The sequence below is a fragment of the Sorex fumeus genome, unplaced genomic scaffold, assembly GCF_029834395.1.
Source record: "Sorex fumeus unplaced genomic scaffold, SorFum_2.1 ptg000013l, whole genome shotgun sequence".
In the NCBI taxonomy this organism is placed as follows: Eukaryota; Metazoa; Chordata; class Mammalia; order Eulipotyphla; family Soricidae; genus Sorex; species Sorex fumeus.
The window spans coordinates 28,247,315-28,271,466 of NW_026606070.1; the positions used below are offsets into that span (position 1 = coordinate 28,247,315).

The 24,152-nt window shown below is 39.8% G+C and overlaps 2 protein-coding genes across 2 annotated transcripts; one reads left to right on the plus strand and one right to left on the minus strand.

Moving 5' to 3' along the window:
* Positions 1–2,057: 2,057 nt before the first annotated feature.
* On the minus strand, positions 2,058–22,154 carry EXOC1L (exocyst complex component 1 like). The gene is made up of 3 exons (XM_056111329.1): positions 21,492–22,154; positions 7,329–7,459; positions 2,058–2,474 (listed from the first exon to the last, which is right to left on the minus strand). Exons 1-3 carry the CDS (start codon positions 21,610–21,612, stop codon positions 2,208–2,210), a joined length of 519 nt encoding a protein of 172 aa, XP_055967304.1. The 5' UTR covers positions 21,613–22,154; the 3' UTR covers positions 2,058–2,207.
* Positions 15,372–15,701, plus strand: LOC130020699 (40S ribosomal protein S27-like). Its single transcript, XM_056111330.1, has one exon. The coding sequence runs from the start codon at positions 15,387–15,389 to the stop codon at positions 15,639–15,641; it is 255 nt and encodes an 84-aa protein (XP_055967305.1). The 5' UTR covers positions 15,372–15,386; the 3' UTR covers positions 15,642–15,701.
* Positions 22,155–24,152: the final 1,998 nt, after the last annotated feature.

The following is a 24,152-nucleotide window of genomic DNA, read 5'->3' on the forward strand; positions in this document are numbered from 1 at the left end:
CCACGAATCATTTAAAAAATACAATTAAGTAGCATTAATGACATTCACAATGTTGTACAACTGTCACCACCAAAGTTTAGTTTTACTGAACTTTGTTCATCAATTAGTGCATGAACATTCACTAGTATGTCCCCATTCTATGCTCCTCATGGGCTGGAGCGATAGCACAGTAGGTAAGGCATTTGCCTTGCACGCGGCTGACCCGGTCAGCCCAGGCTCGATTCCTCTGCCCCTCTTGGAGAGCCCGGCAAGCTACCGAGAGTATCTCACCTGCATGGCAAAGCCTGGCAAGCTACCTGTGACGTATTGAATATGCCAAACACAGTAACAACAAGTCTCACGATGGAGACGTTACTGAGCCTGCTAGAGCAAATTGATTGATAAAATTGATGCTCCTCACAGTGCCACTTATCTTCTTCTACCAACAATAAATGACAGTTCCATTTCTCCATAACTCAATCAAAACTTTATTTTAATCTTTTTAATAGTCATCTCAGTAGGTACAAGGTGACGTTTCATTGTCATTTTGATTTGAACTTGACTAATAATGTTGAATATCTTGTGTTTATTGCATACCTTCCTAGGAAAGATGTCTTTTGAAATCCCTTGTGTATTTTCTTTTTTGTAATTTTTTATATTTTATTTTCATAAAGTAGTTCACAATAGTTCATTGCAGATAATATTCAAATACAATTCAACCATTGAGCACCTTTCCACTACAATAAGAAGAAAGTGTGTGAAGGTTGTTGTATTTCATTCTGGAGCCATTTAAGCCCATATATAAGAGAATACAAGCAAGTATATTAAAACCAAACAAATGTGTGCTACTTTTGGTACATAGGTGGGCTAGAATATAAGAGGTCTTATACTTTGTGCCTGCTTGCTCCAGGAAATTCTGCAGTGTTCTCTTCTGGGAGCTTTGGTTTATAGGCTCTGGATCTTGGCCATTGATGAGGTTACATGGCACTGGGGGCAGTTTGTGTCTGTGACTGCCAAGCTATTGGAAAACTGGGCAGCTGGGAGGAGGGAGAGGCCTAATCCCCATCTGAACAGGCTTGAAGGTCTCAGTCACGGGGCCGCATACCTGGGTTTTTCTACCAGATCCCACTTCGGAGAGACTTGTGGGAGTGTGTGGAGAGTGGCCTTGAGCATGGTGGTGGTTGAGTTCTGGAGGTTTTCAGCTGGAGTTCTGCTTGGGGCAAGGAGGGAAACTCAACCTGCCGCCCTCCGAGGTGCCCCGATGAAGACAGCCTGATGTGGGTTCAGGAAATTCTGCCCCCTTGTGTATTGCTTATTTTCAAAACTGGATTGTCTTTGTGTTAATGAGTGGTAAGTGTTCTTTATTTATTCTGGATATTAAATCCTTATCAGGCATATGAGTTTCAAATATTTTCTTCTGTCCTGTAGAGTTTTTTCACTTTCTTGATAATATCCTTTAGTAATTTTGTTTTAGCAATTAAATTTTTCTTTTGTTTCTCATGCATTTGATGTCATTAGAATCTATGATCAAATGCAAAATCCTTAGGGTTTTCTTTTAATGTTTTGTTCTAAAAGTTTTATGATTTCAGACCTTAGGTATTTGATCCATTAAATTGATTTTTGTGTACGGTATAAAATAGAGGTCCAACATCAATCATTTGCATGTGAATAACCAGTTGTCTCAGCACCATTTGTTTAAAATATTACAATTTCTTCTTTCTTATTATTTCTTAAAATTTATTATTATTATTGTTATTAGTTTTTGGTTTTTGTTTGGAAGCCACACCCAGCTGTGTTCAGGGTTTATTCCTGGTTCTGCACTCACGAATCACTCCTGGAGATGATTAGGGGACCAAATAGATTTTGGGAGATATTGCATAGAATCTGTAGGTTACTGTGAAAAGTATTAACATCTTTAAATCTTCCTATATGAACATGGGGTGTCTGTCCATTCCAGCCTTTTATAGATACTTCATGGTGTTATTTCCTAGAATACAAATTTAGGCCAAGCTTCCAACTTCTTCCAACTTTACAAAGGAACACATAGGTGAAAATCTTAAGTGTTGAATGATTGCTTTAAAACACATTTCTTTATAATCCATAAAGAAAACGTTACTTTATTTTCATAAAAATAATAGTCATAAAGTTAGGGGAGAAAGCAAAGTCATGTCTTAGCCTTTACTTAGGGAATTTTTTTTCTCTAAATACTGGTGAAAAAACGTAATTCTTCAGAGTGGAAGAGGACACAAAGACAAGCATACAAGATTGAAAGCATAAAAGCATATTTTCATAAGAACCAAGCAATCCTTATTGTTGGAGGACCAAATGACATCATCATTAATGTAAGTAGAATCAAAATTCACAATCTGTAAGTCCTTCTTAAGATACACATGATTCAGCTTATTTACAGTTCGAGCAAAGGCATATTTAGAAGCACAACTATACGCTTCCAAACGGTACACTTTTTTGAAGTGCAGATCAAAAAATGGATTGTCCTAGAAGAGAAAGGGAGATATGATTTTGTTATAGACAGGAAAATAGCCAGGTGTCCTAGATTAACCTGCATTCCCTTGTATATGCTTATTGATTGTATTATAACCATATCAAACACATTTTCAAAATCTGCAAGTGGGCTTTCCAATGTTTACTGCTACATAGTACTTCTAAATGGAGAAAAATAGAATATATTACAGTGTTTGTACACTTCCAATGATACAAAAAAAACTTATACCTTGTAACGTTCAGTTATTTTGGCTTTCTATGATAATGAATTTGGGAGGATAGATAAGGGCGGAGAAAAAAACTAAACCCACTCATGAACTTCTGAACTGCAGAATAAGCTTCTGCCTTACTCTACTAGATGCTTGTCTCATGTGCTATTTAAAAGTTAGAAGGGAAAATTACAAGATACCTGTAGCTTATCAATTTTTAAAAAAATTTTTTATTAGTGAAACACCATGAGGTACAGTTATAGACTTACAAATTTTTGTGCTTGGGTTTCAGTTATACAATGATCAAGTACCCATCTCTTCACCAGCGCTCATCCTCCACCACCACGGGTCCCAGCATCCCTCCCACCCCCCATGCCCTCCATCCTACCCTGCCTCTGTGGCAGGGTATTCCCTTTTGTTCTCTCTCTCTCTCTCTCTCTCTCTCTCTCTCTCTCTCTCTCTCTCCTTTTGGGTCCTGTGGTTTGCAAGAGAGGCATTGAGTGGCAATCATGTTTGGTCTATAGTCTACTTTCAGCATGCTTCTCCCACCCTGGGAGGATCTTCCCAACACCCTTTAATTGGTGCTCTCTTCTCTATCTGAGCTTCCTTTTCCCCTAGCACGTGTGGCTGGCCTCCAAGTCATGGAGCTCAATTTTTGATTCTGAAGTTAATAACAAGGAATAACTATTAACTATTAATAGTTATTAATAGCAAGCAACTCTCCATTTTGTTTGTTTTGGCCCCACACCCAGTGGTGCTCAGGATTTACTTTTGACTTTGTGCTCAGGAATCACTCCTGGCAGTGCTGGGGGAGACCATATGGTGTGTTAGGTATTGAATATGGGCCAGCCACATGCAACACAAACACCATATTCACTATCACTCTGGTCTTCCACAAGGAATTAAGTTTGATGTTAATAGCAAAGGGGACTCCGCACCAGGCTATGGGGCAGGTGAGAGCCCTCCCTACCCCCAAGGGACAAAGTCCCGGCAGCCAACCTTCACTACCCAACTGCTGCTACGCTCCAGGCCACTTTCTTGATGCTCAGGCTGAGACTCACGCATGAATGAAGTCCCAGGGCACCCAGATAATGCGGAACTTCGTGACCTTGGACATATTATAAGACACTTCCTACCCATTTTTCATAATTACTACACCATATCTGTGGGGGTTCAGACAGTAGGCAACAAATCATAGAGAAAAACATATAAATATATGCCTCTCGGAGAGCCTGGCAAGCTACCAAGAGTATACCGCCTGCATAGGCAGAGACTGGCAAGCTCTCCGTGGTGTATTCGATATGCCAAAAACAGTAACGACAACAGGTCTTATTCCCCTGACCCTGAAAGAGCCTCCAATCGTTGGGAAAAAATGAGTAAGAAGAGGCTCCTAAAATCTCAGGGCTGGGAGGAATAGAGACGTTACTGGTGCCCGCTCGAGTAATTCTACAATCAACGGGATGAGTGATGACAGTGATGATGACAGTTAATAGCAAAGACCATCAGATCATTTGAAACTGTTGAAGTACTAAATAAGATTTCTATAGGACTAGTTGACTGATTATACTTCTATTGGAAATGTTTCCAAAAAGTATACATTAAAGATTAAATAATATAAATTGCTACTATTGCTGGAGCGATAGCACAGCGGGTAGGGCATTTGCCTTGCACGCGGCCAATCCGGGTTCAATTCCTCTGCCCCTCTTGGAGAGCCCAGCAAGCTACTGAGAGTATCTTGCGCGCAAGGCAAAGCCTGGCAAGCTTCTCGTGGCATATTTGATATGCCAAAAACAGTAACAACAAGTCTCACAATTTGTTGTGAAATGTTACTGGTGCCCGCTCAAGCAAATTGATGAACAATGGGAGGACAGTGCAGTGCTACAGTGTTACTATTGCTAATAATAGTAATAATGATTCTTTGACTTTATGTACTGTTAAATGCTTTCATATTTGTTATCTGTCTAACTTGTAACTTTCCTTAAGAGTAGAGGTTTTGCATTATTTATCTTTGTGTTCCTAATGCTTATCCAGGGCAACTACAAAGTTCTCAACAAATGTGTATCTGAAGCAGTCCTTCAGAAAAAGAAAAGGAAGAAAATATTGCTCTGACAAGGGGGTGAAGAGGGACCAAATCAGAGACTAAATTAGGTATTAATTCACTATCATGTAGGATATAACTATATATTAAAATTTTGTGCATTTTCATATTTATTTTTGAAGTAGAAATTTTTTTTCGGGAGACAAAAAAAGGAACACATTCTTTACTTTTTACTGTTTTCTAGTTTGTTTATTTTACTCTTTGGTTTCTGTCTTCCATGTTTTGTAGTTTTTTTCCCCCTTCTAACAATTTTGAAGTTAGAGAATCATTTTGACTCCCTGATTAGCCATGGGCAAAATACTTATCTGAGCTGACTCTCATTTTCCTTATTTTAAATAACGTTCTTATAGCATTTTAGATGGAATTAATCATACAAATTACCTAGCTTGATACTTAATAAATAATAGTTATTTTCCCCAAGTCTGTCCCATTAACACCCAAATTGATATTAACACCACATTGCTTCATATCACTAAATTTATAAAACAAAGTTTTACAAATAAAATGTATAAAAGTTATGTAATTTTAGATATAAGGCTTACACATGAAAATATTTTCATGATTGCAAGACTCTTCTACAGAGAATTTCAATAAAAGGAAATCACACTAATTACATCATCAGATACTAATCATATCCCTTATGTAATTTATTCTCTGAGACACTTGTTCTTATTATACAGAAATTATCCTTAGTACTTTTGAGATACTCAGAAAGGATTTTTTTTCATTTTTGCCTACCAATAAAATTCTTAGAAAAAAATAATAGAATACAAATATAATATAATATAAATTCAATAGAATACAAGTCCCTCCTTCCCTACTTCCTTACTTTCCTTAATTTCCTCCTTCATTCCCTTTCCCATTTTTTTCTCTCCCATATTCTCCATCTCTTTTTTCTTTCTTCAGTAGAACCCTAGAGCTAAAAGAGCTCTCTGCTAATAGAATTTAGCAGTCTTCTGTATACAGCCAGGATGATAGTTTCCAGAGAGTGAGCTCAGGGGAACACATGAAATTATGGGCAGAGCCAGAACAAGAACCAAGATCTCAATCAATCAACAAAAATCCAATTTTTGTTTCGGGAGTGTCTCTCCCATTGCATCATGTCAATCTTCAAATCCCCAGTCATTTTGATTTCTACTTTATAAATTGACTTCAATTTCAACTCCATTCCATTTTAAAGTTGACAACTTTCTGGCTTGAAATTGCTTTATTTAAAACTGTGTCATTGCTATAGAGCAAAATATGATATATGCTAACTCCCGAGGACTCAGTTCCAGAAGAGAGAAGTGAAAAATACTAGAACGACTAAGATCTTTTAATTTTATCCACAGAAAAGAAGTCTCTAAGAGAACTGCTCTTCAGATATTATGGCTCCTTCGACATAATTCAGAAATTTAAAAATTAACTTTGGCAATTCAGAAATGGAATGGACTCCCGTGTGTGGTATTGAGTTATTCTTTGGCAGAGGAGTTCAAAGAGAGACTGTTTTTCAAATTGGTTAGACGTGGGGAGATAGTAATATACACACTTTCCCCTCCTTTCCACTCCACAGTTGTAAAGTTGTAGAATTTCCAAGGGTTATTTATTCTTTTGGAGAATCAAGTGCCACTGATATTAAATTTGAAGAACACAAGGGAAGGAATCCCCAAACTACTAAACAATCTTTTGACTTTTGGGCCACACCCAGAGGTGCTCAGGACTTAATCCTGGCTCTGCACTCAGAAGTAATTCCTGGTGTTAATGAGAGGACCAAATAGAGTGCCAAGGATCCAACCTGGGTTGAGTGTGCAAGGCAAGACCTTACTTGCTATACTATCTTTTGGACCCTGAGATTCCAAAATTTATGGCGAAAACTGAGTGCCAAGAAGACAATGCCAGGAACAACATATTTTCCAAGTTTCGAGATTGACTAAAAGATTGTGTTTAATTTGTTTAGAACCCCCTGGAAAGACTGGAGAGATAGTACAGGAGTTGAGGGGCTTGACTTGTGTGAGGTTCAATTCTTGGAGGCATAAAATCCTCCAAGCACTATTAGGAGCACAGATTCAGGAGTAGCTCCTGAGCACTCCTGGGTGTGACCCCAAACTCTAAAGAAATAAACAAGCATCTTGGGAAGCTTTTATAAAGTATTATTTTATAAATAGGTATAGTTAAAATTCAAACTAATAAGAATTAGAACAAAAATGATTGGCGAGTTAGTGGTTAAGTTAGTGGTTGATTTGTGGTTAGTGGTTGATTTGCAGCTCACCAACCCTAGTTTGAATCCCCAGCACAGCTTATGTTTCCCTGAGCACTGCCAGTGGTCATTCCTGAAGAGAGGCAGGAATAATAGTCCTTGAGTACTTCTGGGAGTGACTCAGCAATCCGCCTCCCCACAAGCCCCACCAAAATAAGCAAACAAACAGAACAACACCCCCATTATATTGTTCCAATAGATTCGAACAAATCACTGAAGAACAACATAAAATTTTAACACTTGGTAGTGCCAAGAATACAAAAAGTTAAGTTACCAAACATAAAGATTCCAAAACATAACTTACGGTATCTGCCTCTTTTCCATCAATTTTCTGCAGATCTTTCAAAGACCATCTTTTGGTTACTTCATATTTTTCATCTAAACCTATTCTGTAGTGTTTCACCATAATTATTTTTACTTCTTCTTTTTTGGTCACTGTAGAAAAAAATAGTTTAAACTCTTAAAGAGAATACATTATTTATTATCATACTTTTAAGTATTTATATATTGTTCATATACTGACCTTGAACCATATAATTTGAATCCCAATTATGAATCCTGATTTAGCTGAACTTTGTGAGTATGTCCCCAAATTTGCTTAAATGGTTTTATTTTTTGCTACAATTGTGTCTATATATGGTCACAGTAACATCTGCCAAATATAATTATGTGTTTTGAATTACAAACATTCAAATGGAGAATTGGGGTTCAACCCTAGGTAGGAAACAAGGTTTAGTGTTAAGGTAAATCAGAGCCAGGGTGTTTATTAGAAGAATTTTGAATTTTAACTTATGACAATATAAGAAAGCGAGGCCACGAAAGTAAGCAGTTCTACTCACACAGCACTACACTGTTCAGAGTAGATAAATACCACTATTACCATTGTCTTTTAAAGTTGCTTTGAGATTTTTTGATATAGAAGTATTTTCATCACAGTTACTATTGGTTTGTTTGGTTTTCTTTCCTTTATTTTTTTTATTGTTGCTTCAGGTTCTTAATCCAACAACTAGCATTCAGATGTGTCACTGAAACAAAACAGTTTAGTATTGTACTTTGAAAAGTTTTAGCATTGTACTATTAGAATGAATAAGGAATTAATTGCTTAATTTATATGAACAAAATAAGGAAGATGATTTCTTATGCTGAAAATTACTTGTATTTGGTCTTTTTTTTTTAATAGTTTATTTCTTTATTGAATCACTGTGGGAAAAGTTACAGAGCTTTCGGGTTTAGGTCTCAGTCATGTGAGTATCAAACACATTTCCCTTTACCAATACTTATTTTTAACCGTGAACCCCAATAGAACCCCACCTCCCACCCCTCCCAATTCCTGTGAGGCAGATGAGTTCTAGTTAATACTCTATCTACTTTGACTAGATACATTGTTTCCATAGAAGATGCACAATTATTGTTTAGAGTTTACGACCCCCCACCCCCAATCAGATATGCTGAAACAGAGTTGCGAAATGATTTGCTTTCTACAGCTTGGTTTAAGAATAAAATGATGTCTGGCAGCGCGGTTTTGGATTTCTGCTGTTTTACTTATTAACCCTGGAAGTATTTCTATTAAAAGTTAGATAGTTAAGAGATTGGTTTCTGTGCCCTGGAGTCATGGCCGTGCCAGAGAGCCGCTCGTGGGGGGCAGCTGGTGACCTCGGTCGGGCGTGAAGGACGGCCCAGAACGCCCCCCTTCCCATGAGGCCCCCGCTGCCCCCCGCCCCCGGCTCAGACCTGCTGTCCACAAGGCTCCCGTGCAGCCGCCATCTTTCTTTCCAGAGAGGAGCGGGCGAGCGGGACAACACCCTTTCCCCTCTGGGCAGGCTTGGTGGTGCGGTTTAACACATAGTCCATTTGCTTCTCTGCTCCAAGCGGCTGGCTCTCTGTGCTAAGTCCTTGTGCCTCCGGGGCCGTGGCCGTGCCGGAGAGCTGCTCGTGGGGGGCAGCTGGTGACCTCGGTCGGGCGTGAAGGACGGCCCAGAACGCCCCCCTTCCCATGAGGCCCCTGCCGCCCCCCGCCCCAGGCTCAATCCTGCTGTCCACAAGGCTCCCGTGCGGCCGCCATCTTTCTTTCCAGAGCTACTTGTATTTGGTCTTATATAAAAACAATGAAAAAAATGAACATTTGATATTAGATCTAATTCTGAACCAAAAATTATCAATAAGTTAATGATGAAATATTTATTGAGTGACCATTATTTACCTGATAGAACTATTTTATATGCGACAAAAGATACAGGTAAGCAACAAGCTTTTTTTTAAATCTCTAGAAACATTAGCTGAAAAAGAAAGGCTATCACACATGAGTAATATAAAACAAATATTATAAAAATTTATAGTACATTATACAGAAGTTGGCTGGAGAGATAGCACAGTGGGTAGGGCGTTTGCCTTGCACACCGCCGACCCAGGTTCGATTCCTCCGCCCCTCTTGGAGAGTCCGGCAAGTTACTGAGAGTATCTCGCCCTCACGGCAAAGCCTGGCAAGCTACCTGTGACGTATTCGATATGCCAAAAACAGTAACAACAAGTCTCATAATGGAGATGTTACTGGGCCTGCTCCAGCAAATTGATGGACAACGGGAGGACAGTGACAGTGACAATACAGAAGTTACATAGCTGAATAAATTTTATGGTATTTTTTTTTCTCTTGGGGATCACACCTGGCTGCACTCAGGACTTTCTCCTAGCTCTGCACTCTGGGATTACTCCTGGTGGTAGTTGAGACTATATGAAGTGTTGTGGATTGAACCCTGGTTGACCATGTTCAAGGTGAGTGCCCTACCCTCTGTGCTATAACTCCAGCCCGGAGTTTTTTCCTTAATATATGTAGGGATCATACCTAGTAGTGTTGGGGGAGTCATGTGGTGTCAGGGGTGAAACTTAGGACCTTCTATATGTAAGGGATATGTAAAGCATATGCTCTATCACTTGAATTATATTCCCAGCCCCAGAATTGAGTATCTTAACTTTATCCAGGATGAATGGCATCACTTAGAGAGCTGAAAACTGGCTCTGTTTTCTGAGAGTGAGACTGAATTTTATCATCTGAAAATTTTCCCTTTGTTCTGAAAAATACTGCCTAGGAATTCCTTTCTTAATCTGTAAAGCAACATCATGCAATACAATCAAAGTGTTAGGTAAGTGAGATGGAGCAAAACATATTGTTTCTAGAGGCGTTCTGGGAAGAGAGAGGATTAGAATCGTTAAGGGAGGAATTATGGAAGAAACAAAATTTGAGATAGGGCTTAAAATTAAACAGGCTAAGGAAAGAAGGGTGATGCAGCAGACATTTTGAGACTTGAAGAAGGAAACTGAAAGGCAATCGAAGTGTTTCACTTCACCAGGTGTAATTAGAGAAAGTGGACAGAGAGTTGGCTGGTGTGAGGACACAGTGAGCAATAGGACGAACCAGGTGTGCAGGTTGTGCAAATGATTTTGAAGAATTGTGGTTTTGAAAAGTGACAGAGACTGCTGTGGATATGTGGTGTCTGAGTACAACTCTCTGGGGGGAAGGAGGGGGTGCTCCATCAGTGAGGGCTCTAGACTTGGGGCTGGCAAAGGGGATTGTTACCCTCTGGAAGTGCCAGAGATACTGAACTCAAGGCAATCACCTGATCTCAAGAGTTGATGCTGGAGCTGAGCTCTGTCCACTAGATAAGAGAGTTTGAGCAGGTGAGCACAAAGAGAGTACAGTGTCAGGTGTGAAGGCCCGTGCAGTAATGTGTGCTTAATACATCTCCCTCTTCCTCCTGCAGGAGTACCTTGCTGAAAGAGACTCTTTCCGGAAACTTCAGTGCACTTTGAAGAAGAAAGGAAAAAGGAACTGAAGGCCTCTGGAAGAGGAGGGGTGACCTCATGGGCTCTGTATGAGTTATTCTGGATTTAAGTTCTAGCACCACCTCTTATTGTGTGGTCAGCGTAAATGACTTCATGTCCAGAGAGCCTAATTCTCAGTTTCTGCATGCTGTGATGTGGATAGCAGAGTCATACATCTGCATAAGGTATAAACATTAAAGCAGATGAAGTCTGGAAGAGGCTTAGGAAAGTGCTTGATTTATAGTAGGTAAGAAAGTATGTTCGTTTTAAGATGCTGTTGTCATCTAGGCATAGGGTGTGGGCAGTGGAAAGAGAAGAGGCATATCTAAATAACATTTCAAATAAGGCGTTGGCAACAACACAGGAAGACAATAACATTGGGAGAAGCCGATACAGGAAAGAAAATATAGAAGGTGAAGTGTTTGGATGGAATAATGAGGTTGACTTTTGACAGACAGACTTTTGTCCACAGTCTATCTCTGGAGAGAAAAATGGAAATTAATAATTTAAGAATAAATATTTGGAACTGTTTGATGTGGACAACACACAAGACTAAATTTATAGGACAAAGACCAAAATAAAGAGGTGGAGAAGGAAAGGGTGCAAAGGAGATATATGACAAGGGCAATCAGAAAAGAGAGTAGTCAAATTTTCAAATGTTGAGAGACAGGATTGACAAAACTGTTGCTGTAATTTTTGGGACCACACCCAGAGGTTCTCAGGGGCTACTCCTGGCTCTATGCTCAGGGGCTCTGCTTGGTGGGGCTTGGGTGTCCATATGCAGTTCTGGGGATTAAGCCAGTATTGTGGCCACAGCCACATGCTATGCAAGTACTTTATTACTTGTACTATGGGATGAACTATGCAAGTACATCTCATAAACTTAATTTTAAAAGTGTTTTTATTTATTTTTCCCCAAGTTTTTAATTTTAGGCATCATAGTTTATAGTATTGTTAACAATAGGGTTTCATGCATAACTAACACAAAAAGATTGGATTTGAAACATGGCAGAAAGTGCTGCAGACCAGTCTGAATACTGCTCTGGTGGGAAGGATGGGAAATGGGTGACTTGAACAATGAGGGTTCCAAAACAGGGCTCAGGAAAGGGAATCCTTGTCAGGAGACAGTGAAATCAAGGTAACTGACTAAGCTCAGAGCCAATGCTGAAGATGAACTCAGTCTCCTGGAGAAGAGTCTGAGCAGGCTAACACGTCTGAGAAGTCAGGGTCTGGAAGCGCAAAACCATCCATTAAGAAATTCAAGAGAATATCAAAGATTTGGACACAATTTCATGAGCTCATTTTATTGGGTAAAGCCAGTTCAGTCCCGGCACTGAAACACTTTAAAAAGATTATCGATTTTCCTCTCTAACAGCAGTTTCTTTAAACTAGAAAGGGCAGAAGACAACCAAAAGAGGACTTTTTCATGCCTGAAATACAGAGTGAGTATACAGTGTGCTGTTTCCAGGATCAGTAGGACTTCAAAACAGAAGAGAAAAAAAGAAAATAAAAGAAAGGGAACAAAATAAAAAGAGGAGAAAGGCTATTGCTTAGATCATACATTTCAAGTCTGGAAGAAGAAGGACTGAATACTTTGGGGACAGAGGTGGTGACAGAGAGACATTCTAGATGGAATCTAAAGTAGAAGATCTTAACCCAGAGCCCACAAACTGGCTCACATTATGAGTCTCCGAAAATTATGTGCAAAAAATGGTGGGTTTGCTCATTTCTACTTCTTTGACTCTAAACAAGCCCGTTTCCACTGGTTTAGGCCGCAGCTTTGGGAAGAGGAATGGACTATAGAAGCCTCTCGAGAGCCAGAGGGATAGCACAAGGGTTAGGATGCATGCCATATGCCCCAACCCAAGCAACGTGTAGCCCTACTGGCTCCTGAGCACCCCTGAGTGTTGTTCTGACAGTCCCAGCACCTTATTCTTGAGCCTAAGCATTGAATGTCTGCCCGAGTTGTCCAGAATTGCTGGGAGTGGCCCCCGTATGGTCTGAGCATCCACTGGGAGCTGCCCCGCAGAAGTCATTAGTTTGTGTCGAGTTGGAGACACAGTTGGTTCAGTCAGACTTAGTAAGGACAAGAACTCAGAATCATTTTTCCTTATAGGAAGTAGTTGTGTATGTGTAGGCCAGAAGCTCCCAAACTGTTTGGTCTATCACCCACTTTCCATGAAAAATTTACTCTGGACCCTACCAGAAAACTTCTTTCTTTAAGTGAACAAACAGAAAGTTCCCCAAGGCTACTATTTGCACCCAAGACTACTACTGTCCGTGCTCTCCAAATTCCCCTATAGCTCTAGTGCCTCCCAGCGTGGGGGAGGTATTACCCACTTTGGGATACAAGACTCCAAACAAAGGTTCCATCTGAGAGCCAGGGTTCGGTTTTTATTTTTTGTTTTTTTTTTTTTTTTTTGCTTTTTGGGTCACACCAGCAATGCACAGGGGTTACTCATGGCTCATGCACTCAGGAATTACTCCTGGTGGTGCTCGGGGGATGATATGGGATGCTAGGATTCGAACCTGGGTCAAATGCATGCCAGGCAAATGCCCTACCCACTGTGCTATTGCTCCAGCCCTGAGCCAGGGTTCTATGCTTTGTTTGGTTAGCTGTCTCATTTGCTACTGATTGGGTGGAACTGGATAACTTTGGAGAGATGGAAAGAAACAACTGACTACTGCATTGAAGGAAATTCCACTACCTCATCTAGAGGTTATAATCAGCTAATATGATTATAGATCTACACATTCAGTTTCATTAATTTGATAAATATTCAAGGGCCTCATTTGGACAAAGTGCTATGATAGACATTGAAAAATTTATTCTCATTTGGCACCAAATCACTTTCACTGATATTACTGGAAGTCAGGACCTTTAGCAAAAAACTCAGTGCTGCCAATGAGCCATAGATAGGACAAATAGAAATATGATTATCTGTCAGAAACACTTTCTGAAGGTCACCTGATTTGTAAAGGGCAGTGGGAGTTACCGTAATGACGAATTGTGTTATAGGAGTTTGAGAACATATGTATACAAAAGCATGAACTACTCAAGACTTTTGAGTCCTTGTGGGCTGGAGCGATAGCACAGCGGGTAGGGCGTTCGCCTTACAAGCGGCCAACATGGCCGACCCGAGTTCGATTCCTCCGCCCCTCTCAGAGAGCCCAGCAAGCTACCGAGAGTATTCGATATGCCAAACACAGTAAAACAAAGTCTCCAATGGAGACGTTACTGGGCCCGCTCGAGCAAATCGACGATCAACGAGAGGGCCTTTATGGGGTTTTATGGTTATTTCGATTTGTTGGCATTATGTATGAGGGTCAGTAAGTGGTAGCATGCACTAGGGACTGGAGTTTCTGAAGAGCGTAAAAGTCTAGGCTGTCTAAAACGAGAGAGAAAGAGAAAGAGTGAGAGAAGAGGATGCCTGTCATACAAGCAGGCTGGGTTGGGGTGTGGCTTGAAGGGGTGGGAGGGAAGCTGGGGACACTGATGCTGGGAAATTACACTGGTGGAGGAATGGGTGTTGGAACATTCGATGACCGAAACACAATTATGAACAATTTTGTAATGCTCTATCTCATGGTGATTCAATAAAAAAATTAAAAAATAAAAAAAATGCTAGGCTATTACTCACTTACTGTGAGCAAGCATTAGGGACTCCATAATGTTCCTCAAATGTATACTTCTTATAACCTCTCCTTTCCCCTTGGTCTTTGCTCTGTGCTTCAGTCCTAAGAGATTTTCTCATGGTCTGTGTATTTAATCTTGAACCAGGTCCAATAACAGAAGGAAGGGAGGGTGCAGAGAAGAGAAAACAACAGGCCCTCTGCGAACACTCTTTGAGCTTATCATGCACAAGGACTCCTCTTTTCCTTGGAGAAGAGTCAACAACAAGCCCTCTGGAAAGACTCTTGAAGACCAGTTATCATATAGACCCTGGAAAAGAATACTTGTTTGACCTTGCTACAGGAAGAGATCATCTTCCTTCAAGGATCCATTAATCACTGACAGTGGCCCAGATAACCTCAGAACAAAACTCCCTTCTCTTCTGATCCTAAGCCATTAATTTCTTCCAACTTCCTGTTCCAATCAACGTTATATAAATCCCTTGCTTCAATCTGAGAGACCATTTTATGGTTTTACTTGTTTGTTTTTTTTTTTTTTTTGAGGAAAAGAAGTCTAGCATCCTCTTATTTTGCTAGTCCCTGAATAAGTCTCTTGCTAGTCTCTTCCCCACCCCTGTCTACCTACCATCCACCCTTGTTTTTCAAGTCATGGGCCGTGTAGGGTGAACATCCAAACTTGGGTTCAGTAATGAATTAAAAAGTTCAAAAGTGACTTTGAAAGATATGGAGGGGGAGGGAGGCAAAGGAAAGAGGGAATTGCCACTGAAGGACTTTAAGTACACAGGCTGAACTTAAAAATTTTAAGTTTCCTTGGTTAGTTCTGTGAAGAAAAGGGGGAAGAAAAAAGGAGAAGAGAATCAGGCTAAAAATGGTAGAATCGCCTTTCCGTTGGTGACGACCTCCCAACAAGAACATGCCTCTCGCCAAAGACCTCCTTCACCCCTCACCGGAGGAGGAGAAGCAGAAGCACAAGATGAAGCGGCTGGTGCAGAGCCCCAACTCCTACTTCATGGACATCAAGTGCCGAGGATGCTATCAGATCACCACCATCTTCAGCCATGCACAGACTGTGGTTTTGTGTGTGGACTGCTCCACTGTCCTCTGCCAGCCTACAGGAGGGAAAGCCAGGCTTACAGAAGGATACTCCTTCAGACGGAAGCAGCACTAAAAGCTCCCTAAATCAGATGAACGGGAAATCAACCCAATAAACATATTTTGGATAAAAAAATGATAGAATCTTGGACATTTAAGAGGGGGTGTGGAAGTTCAGTAACTTTGTCCACCAAAACATAAACATTTACACTGTTATGACATTTCACCTCAACTACAGCAGTAATAATATGAAAATTAGTCTCTATTGGTGATGTTAATACTCTCTGTCGCACTAATGCTAAACAGAGAAGATAAGTATGCGCTCTAAAAAGTGGCCTTTGGAGCCACAGATACATCACAGAGACAGTGCAGTCTCCTTCATTTGGCAAAATAGCCTCCTCTGGAGCCAGAGAGGCTCCAAGAATTGCCTTCAGCCAAGAGCCAAAGAAGCCTTCTCAGGCTGGAGTGGACCCAACCCTGAATTTCCACATTTAGGCTCGGCTGCCAGATCAAATTAAATGGCCATATCCACATTAATGCAGTGGCAAGGCAGAAACTTCTCACATTGTCTTAAAACCAAAAAGTGTTTGTAATGTCAGTGTTGGTTTCAGACATTTCAAGGCATCATTGTAAATACCATTTAGTAATATCTACAGACCCAGGGAACTTCAGAATAAATCTGCTCCAGTTTGGTTATCTGAGTTCACATTTTCAGAATTATGGTCTTAACTTTATGTCAACCACTTATTTTTACTTTCAATTCCAAAATAATTATTTTTTATAGATAGCTATCTCATTACCATAGTGAAAGAGTCAGTATCAGGCCAGGAAGATCTCACAGGGGTTAGGGCAGCTGTACCCCTACCTGGGCTTGATCACTGGCATCACATGGTCCCTCAAGTATCACTGGTGTGAGCCCGGAGGCCCCTTAGGACTCCCGGGTGGGGCTTAGAGGTCCTGGCACTGCGAAGCCTGAGCAGTATCACATCATCCAGACTTAGGAACTGAACTGAAGGAGCCCCACCTCCCAACCAAGAAAAAGCTAAAAGAGAATCAGTATTACTCATGGGTGAGACTGAGTGGAAAAATAATTGGCCAATTGGAAAATATAATCTGGCAGAATAGAAGAAGAGGGAAAAAGCAGCTCCCAAGAAAGCTGCGGTGACATGGTTTAAATAAATAAATGCTATTTTATGGTCTTTTTTGTTTAATTGTTTTCATTTTCAAAATGAAATAATAAGGGAAAATTATCAAGAACTATCAAATATAAAAATTTTGGTAGAAATATTTCATTGTATAACAATGTATTAATGATGTCTTGGGGTGGTTTAAGATTGCTGTTATGAATTTCATTGAACATTTAAAATACTTGTTTTCATTAAAATTTTTATTAAAATTAAAAAATAATTTTCAAATATTATTTTTCTGAGAAAATTTTAAAATAAAATCTACTTAAGGACTCCTTTGAGTATTATAGGTTGAATATTTGTGCTCCCAAAATTTCTATATTAACACCTTTTTTCTTTTCTTTTTGGGTCACACCTGGCAATGCACAGGGGTTGCTCCCGGCTCTGGATTCAGGAATTACCCCTGGCAGTGCTCAGGTGACCTTATGAAATGCTGGGAATCAAACCCAGGTCAGCCATGTGCAAGGCAAAAGCCCTACCTGCTGTGCTATTGCTCCAGCCCCCTATATTGAAATCATAAGTCTCAAAGCGACACTACTTGGGGATGAGGACTCTAGGATGTGTATAGGTCATGAGAGACAAGCGTTCATGAGTGGCATTTGGGTCTTATTAATTCTTCACAGAACCTTTGTTCCCAGCCCCCACTCCACTGCACCAACTCAGGCCATAATGAGAAAATGGTCCATGTTGAAGCAGCCCTGTACCGGAAAATAGGTCAGCTGGTGCTGGCATGTTTCACATTCCAGCTTTCCCAAGCATGAAGAATACATAATTGTTGATTGTAGACCATCCAGTCTACAGCGTTTTCTCCCATGTTCATATACCACCCTGAATGCACCTGATCTCATCTGATCTCGGAAGCTAAGCAGGTCAGGACTGATTAGTGCTTGGATGGGAGATCATGTAGCACTCATTACTAACATTTTTCTTGCAAATTATTTGACAATATAGTTAGATTATCTGATTTACATGGAAGTTTGTTCTGGCATCAAATGTAGACAGGAGAATTTATGCCTATTATCTTCCTAGGTCTATTAATTATTTAGTAATATCTACTTACATTAATGCTATATATAATGCTTTAATATAAATGCTTATTTGTAGCATAGTATATTTTTGCATAAACATTTTAATAAGTGTTTTCTCAGTAAATACACTTTTCTATAAATTTAGAAGTGAATTATTCAATGATTTCAATCATATGTGGAATGAGTTATTAGAGCAAATTGGCAAGAAACAACAAAACTAACTCCTAGAGTCAGGAAAACTATGGTGGCTATAAAAGGAAAGGGGAGCAGATCATAATGGAGTGAGCAAAGGAGTGTGTGTTGTGTGTGTGTGTAGGGAAGACACTGAAATGTTGGTGATGAAAAAAAGGACATTTCCACAAAGAAAGGAGTAAACCCCTGACCAATGAGAGGTTAATTCAAGTATATCTATATCTATAAAACCTGCCTCTTGTTGCATATGGACTTTAATTCCCTATGATAGTCTTTTCCAAGATAGGAATTAATAGGAAAAAACCAAGTGCAGAGGTAGGTGCTATTACCACCACTTCAGAGATGTCAAAATGGGGATCAAAACTTTGTTCTCTTGCCTCAAATCTCACAGCTGGCGGTTGGGTAGAGCAGCTGCACCAGGTCTTGATCCCAAGACCCCTCACGCCTTTCAACTTCTCTTTAATTTTGCCTAGTGCCTCTCTTCTCTTTCAATCCTTTCAGAATGTTAATTCATCTGCACAAATGACATCCCTTTCTAGAATCATCACATAATAGAGCTCCTTCTTTCCCTTCTTTCTTCCTCAGAAGATGCTCCCCCCCCCCATTTAAATATTTTATTGTAGTTTAGGTAACATGGCTGCAATAATATCAACATTCTTTGGTTTTGGTGTACAAAGTTCTATACCCTCATCACCAATTAATTTAGCCAGACCCTCAACCACTCTCCTTCTTATTAAATTAAAAATTTATATTTTACAGTAGCAGCAATATTATTGTCTTATACTTGCTATACCATGTCCACCACACTTGTCAGAATCCTCCCACTCTTTTCCCAAGGTATCGCTCCTCAATAGCGCCCTCAGATCACTGTCCTAAAGACCACAGGAGATGCTTTGTTGTTGTTTTGGGGTCATGGTAGGCAGTTCTCAGGGCTTATTCCTGGCTCTGCTCAGGGATCACTCCTGGTGGGGCCAGGGAATGTATGTGGTGCCAGGGGTTGAATCTGTATCAGCCATGGAAGGTAAGCACCTTACCCACGCTACTATATCTCTGGTCCAGAAGATACTTCTTTCTAGAAGGTGCCAGTGATTTGGTGTCTCAGCTACACAAAGCTAATCTCAGGAATTTGTCATGAAAACACTGAGGTTAGAGGAGATCACAATGTCAAGAAGCTCTAGCGTGAATCCTTGCAAACTCCAGAAAGTTTATCATTGGGTTTATAATGTCTGAAATTTTTCTTTAAAAAAAACTCTCCGGTAGAACATCAAGATAATCACAAACATCTGGTGGGAGACTTCAGCAAAGGATAAACTTGGAGCAGATAAATAGAATATATATCTAACCTAAAAATATTCTTCTTAGTTTAAAAAATGCAAGGTAGAACTTGACCACTCTGGACCTGTTAAGGATACCAAGAAGAAATCATAATTTTGTGTCTCATGTTTTAAACATGGCTTCATCTGCCTCTAGGATTGTTGTTACCTCTTTGATTCATCCCACTGAGAATTCCTGAGTATCATACAGTCAAAGATTTAAGCTATCACATAACTCCTCAAGTTTATTTTAAATGGTTGTTCTGTATGGATTTGAAATATTCATCGGGGTAATGGTGTTGTACTTGGGGAAGGTGCTCTCAAACTGATGGATGAGATACAGAGGACAGTTAGGAAAAGTTAGTTGTGAGAAGAATGAATATAATTTTTTGGCCAACATTAACGTGGGATAGCAAAATACTGTCTTCTCTTCCTGCTCTCGGGAAAGGCTTTGTTTTTGCTTATTACTTTACAGAATCATTGAATTTTATCAGTAAATGTGATCATCTCCTTGATTTAGTCATTTTCCAGACGAGAACATTGGACCCTAAAGAGTTTACCTTCCCACATTTTGACTATAAATCCTGATTAAAAAGATTCATGCCATGTAATAAGATAGCAGGTGTCTTTGCCCAAAGTGTCTTTCTAGAAAATGAGGATACCAGAAAAAAAATCTATTTAATTTTTGTCTCTTAGGAGACATTTTTCCAAGCAAGACAGGGCAATTTTGGTTTATCTCTATTATTGGAGAAAGGCCTCAGTTTACATTTGTTAAATTACACACACACACACACACACACACACACACATACACGCTAAATATATGATTTTGATTTAATTTTATATTTTTCTTGAAAATACTTGGATACTAAGACTGCAATGAGTAATAAACTTTATAAAGTAGATCAACAATAAGTATAAAATTAAATATTAATTTTGGAATAAGAATCTTCTCTAAGATAGTAAGCTAAAATAATTTATGACATACTAACTTGTCAGTTGGGGTATGATACATTTTCTAAAATTGATTTATTTAACTTTTTGTCATAATTTCATTTCTTTTTCCTAAACCAATGAAACACTTCCCCTTTCTAATATGCCAATGGCTCTCTGTATTTATAGAGGAAACTGTGCTGGTAAAGTGTCGATAATTGTTACTACTTGTGTAATTGAGTATTACTATGCTTATAAGAAATGATATAATTTAAAGAAATTTTTAGCACTTTAATGATATGCAACTTCCCTTGATGTATTCCCTCTTGGCACCTTCAGAAAGGCCTTCTAAGACAATTATCAGATGGAATTGTAACAAGTTGTTTTCTGAAGTGCTGAGTGGTCTGCTTTTGAAAGGAAAGTTAACAATGAACACTTAAAGGTTCCAAGTTCTTTCTTCCTCAATTCCTGAAAAGTATTTAAGGACATGGTTTGGGAAGGGAATTCAATAATGGCATGCACTTTTCTGAGTAAACCGAGCTGAACAGATCCAGATTAGGCAAATTAAAATTAAGCATGAAAGGCTACTCCTATCTCAGAAATTTTAAAAACATGAGAAAAAATTATTTTAGTTAGAAAATGCTGTCTTATTTTTGCACTCCTTTCTTCATAAATTAATTTTTACTATTGAAACACTGTTCCTATGAGTACACATTGCACAAGAGAAAGCAAGAACTTTAAAAAGATCATTTCTCTCTTCAAAATAAACCACCCAGAAGTCTGCAAAAGTAAAAGCAAACGAACAAACGAACCCCCCCAAATCCTTGGTAGCATGAAAAGACAGAAACCTAGATGGCCAGGCTGGTTGAAATGGAGCTATATAACTCAATTCTCCAAGATATTAAAATAAATATTTATTGGCCTTTGCTGAAAATTTAAAAATATACTCTTCAACTATAAAACTGCATGTCATGCAAGTGAATTAAATAAAAGATGGGAAACAAAATAATCAAATCAGTAGAAGTACACACCCATTTCCCCTTCTGAACAATTAGCTGAAATACTCTAAGTTTATTTATTTATTTTTGTCTTCCGCTTTGGCATCTAACAGAAAATTATGTAGAATTAAAATCCTTACACTTGTCATAATTATGCTTAATTACAAGAAAATGTGGTGCATTATTAGGTAGGAAAATAAATACCTCCCAAATCCCTCTCTCACCCAAGCAGCAGTGAAGTTGTTTACTTTGGGAAAGGGTAACAAAAAGATTACCTGACACACAGAGGTAGTACCTGTCCTGGACCGAGAACTCTATTTCAATGAACTCGTACAGATTCTGCGAGAGAGGCTTAAACAATTTCTTCTCCAAGTCCTCCTTTACCAATGATGACATTGCCTCCAGTTCCACTTGGCTGGCTCTCTTGACTCAAGTCCTCTCTTGCCGTTTGCTCACTAAATTTTGGTTTGGGCTATGCAGCTCCTGATTGAGTCCTGCTCACCCCCCAGCCCTCACCTGCTTAACTTGTCAGTCCTAGGCAGAGCCAGGCTGCCAAGAGCGCTCAGCGGCGGCCAGACCCCGCTCACTGTAGGATGTGGCAGAGGCGGGCGCAGACCGAGCACAGCAGCAGGACCAGCCTCACCGTCACTTTTCAGCATCCAGGCTCAAGCAGGCTGCTCGCTGAAGCCCTCCCGAGGCTCGTTGATGGGGAGCCGGTTTCTGAACACCAGCAAATCGACTTGTGGAGTCCCCTGGTTATTCTCTAGTAGCTTTGCCCTCCCACTTCACTCTGCAGATGGAGACCACGACTTCTGCTTGATTCCATTACATAAATCAGCTGTCTGGCGCTATTGATTGAAATCATCTTCCATTAAGAACTTCACTATCATCCGCAAGAGAAAAAGCATCAAGGCAAACACTCTTGACACTTCCAACAAGTCTTCTTGCCCCTCCTGCAAATCACTCAGATCTTTGCTTCCTGACAAGCAGCACTGAACTTGGGTTCAACTTCTTCTTCCTCTTTTTTTTTTCTAAAAGGGTCAACTTTGATACTGAACTTTGATACTGGATTCAACGTCTTCCTTCCTTTTTTTTCTAAAAGGGTCAACTTTGATGTTGTTTATTTCTCTACACAAACACACACAAAAAATCTACCAATCCAAATCATTATATTTTTGCCCAGAGAAGGTGAATTTCCTATTCTTAAGGAGTTTGTGATCTAAAAAAGGGGAATATACCAAATAATCAAGCAAATCAATGAACAATGGGAGGACAGTGGTATAGTGCTACAGTTCAAAAATGGTAAATGGCACAAAGGAGAAGGGAAGATGTACTTGGGAATGTCAGAGAAAGTGATGAAAGAAGATCTAGAGTTTGAAGAAGAATTAAAGAAAAGTGTCCTGGTGGATGAAAGAGCGCATCACAGTGAGCCAAAGCTGGTTCAGGAAAGGAAATGATTCCGTGTCCCCTGTGGTTCTTGTGAAGACAGAGAGGGTCCAGACCGTGAAGAACCTTGGATGTTACTTTAATCTTTTTGGTTTTATTCCACAGTCAGTGAAGATTTGGAGACACGCAGCAAGTATTTTTCAAGGGTTGACACTGTCGTGCTCTGTTTAGAACTGGGAATTCAGCAGTGGGAAGAAATTAAGTCAATTTCTGGTTCTTGTGGAACTTAGTGGGGTAGATATGAGAAAGTAGTCCACTTGGGGTGCACTCAGCTACAAGGAACATGGCACAGAACTGTAAGTAGGAGAGTCTTCAGTCATCTCATAATAGAATTCTTCAAATAGTCCACCCCAAGGGCACATGAGGCTTCTAAGTACTGTCTGTTCTGATCTCAGATGCCAGCCTTTGTCCTCAGGTCGCTACTGTTTAGCCATAAGAACTGGGAGTAGGGGTTGGCAGGAGCTTAGGAGTGGTGATAGTGGTAATTCTTCTTAATTTCTCTTTTTGTTAGGAGAAAATCTCTCTCTCTCTCTCCTTTTTTTGTGGGGGTTGAATCACACCTGGAAATGTTCAGAGCTTACTTCTGACTCTGTGCTAAGCATTCCCTCCCAGCAGCACTCAGGAGACGATATGTGGTGCTGGATATCAAACTGAAGTTATCTGCAAACAAGGCAAGTGCCTTAGCCTTTGTACTATATCTCTGGCACACAAGGAGCAAAATATTTTAGAAACCAGACAGTTGACTTCCCTTTACAACATGGTGTTCATAAGGAGGACAACAGGAAAACAAGTATTCACCATATTCTGATGCTATCATGGCAAGGGAACTTTCTACCAAGGAATAAGGGGATGAAAATGACTATAAGTAGCCAACCAAGAGTGTATTTCTTTTTTAAAAATTTTTATTAGTGAAACACCATGAGGTACAGTTATAGACTTATAAATTTCTGTGCTTGGGTTTCAGTTATACAATGATCAAGTACCCATCCCTCCACCAGTGCCCATCCTCCACCACCACGGATCCCAGCATCCCTCCCACCCCCCATCCCACTCGTCCCATCCTGCCTCTGTGGCAGGGCATTCCCCCTTGTTCTCTCTCCCAAGAGGGTATTTCATGGCTATACTTGAGAAAATTAATGACAGGTCTTTGGCTAGACTGAATTGGTGGGGCATTTGCCTTTCTGGGTCTCAGTTTCCTCCTCTAAAGAATGGCTTCGGGATCTTATCCTACTTTAATATTTTCCTGCTTTTATTCCGGAAATCCATTAAAATAATTTTGAAAAGAGAACTTGAAAACCAGCACTCTCCTTTCGAATATTTAAGTGGAAAAGAAGGCATAAATACATGATATATCTTTAAAAATACAATCAAGAAGCCAGGGCACCTAATTGGATGTCAGATTGGAAGGTGGTATCAATTTCACACCACGACTTTCCACCTCTATGAGAAATTGAACTTACATAAAAGAAGGCATGTTTTCAGAGAGAAAT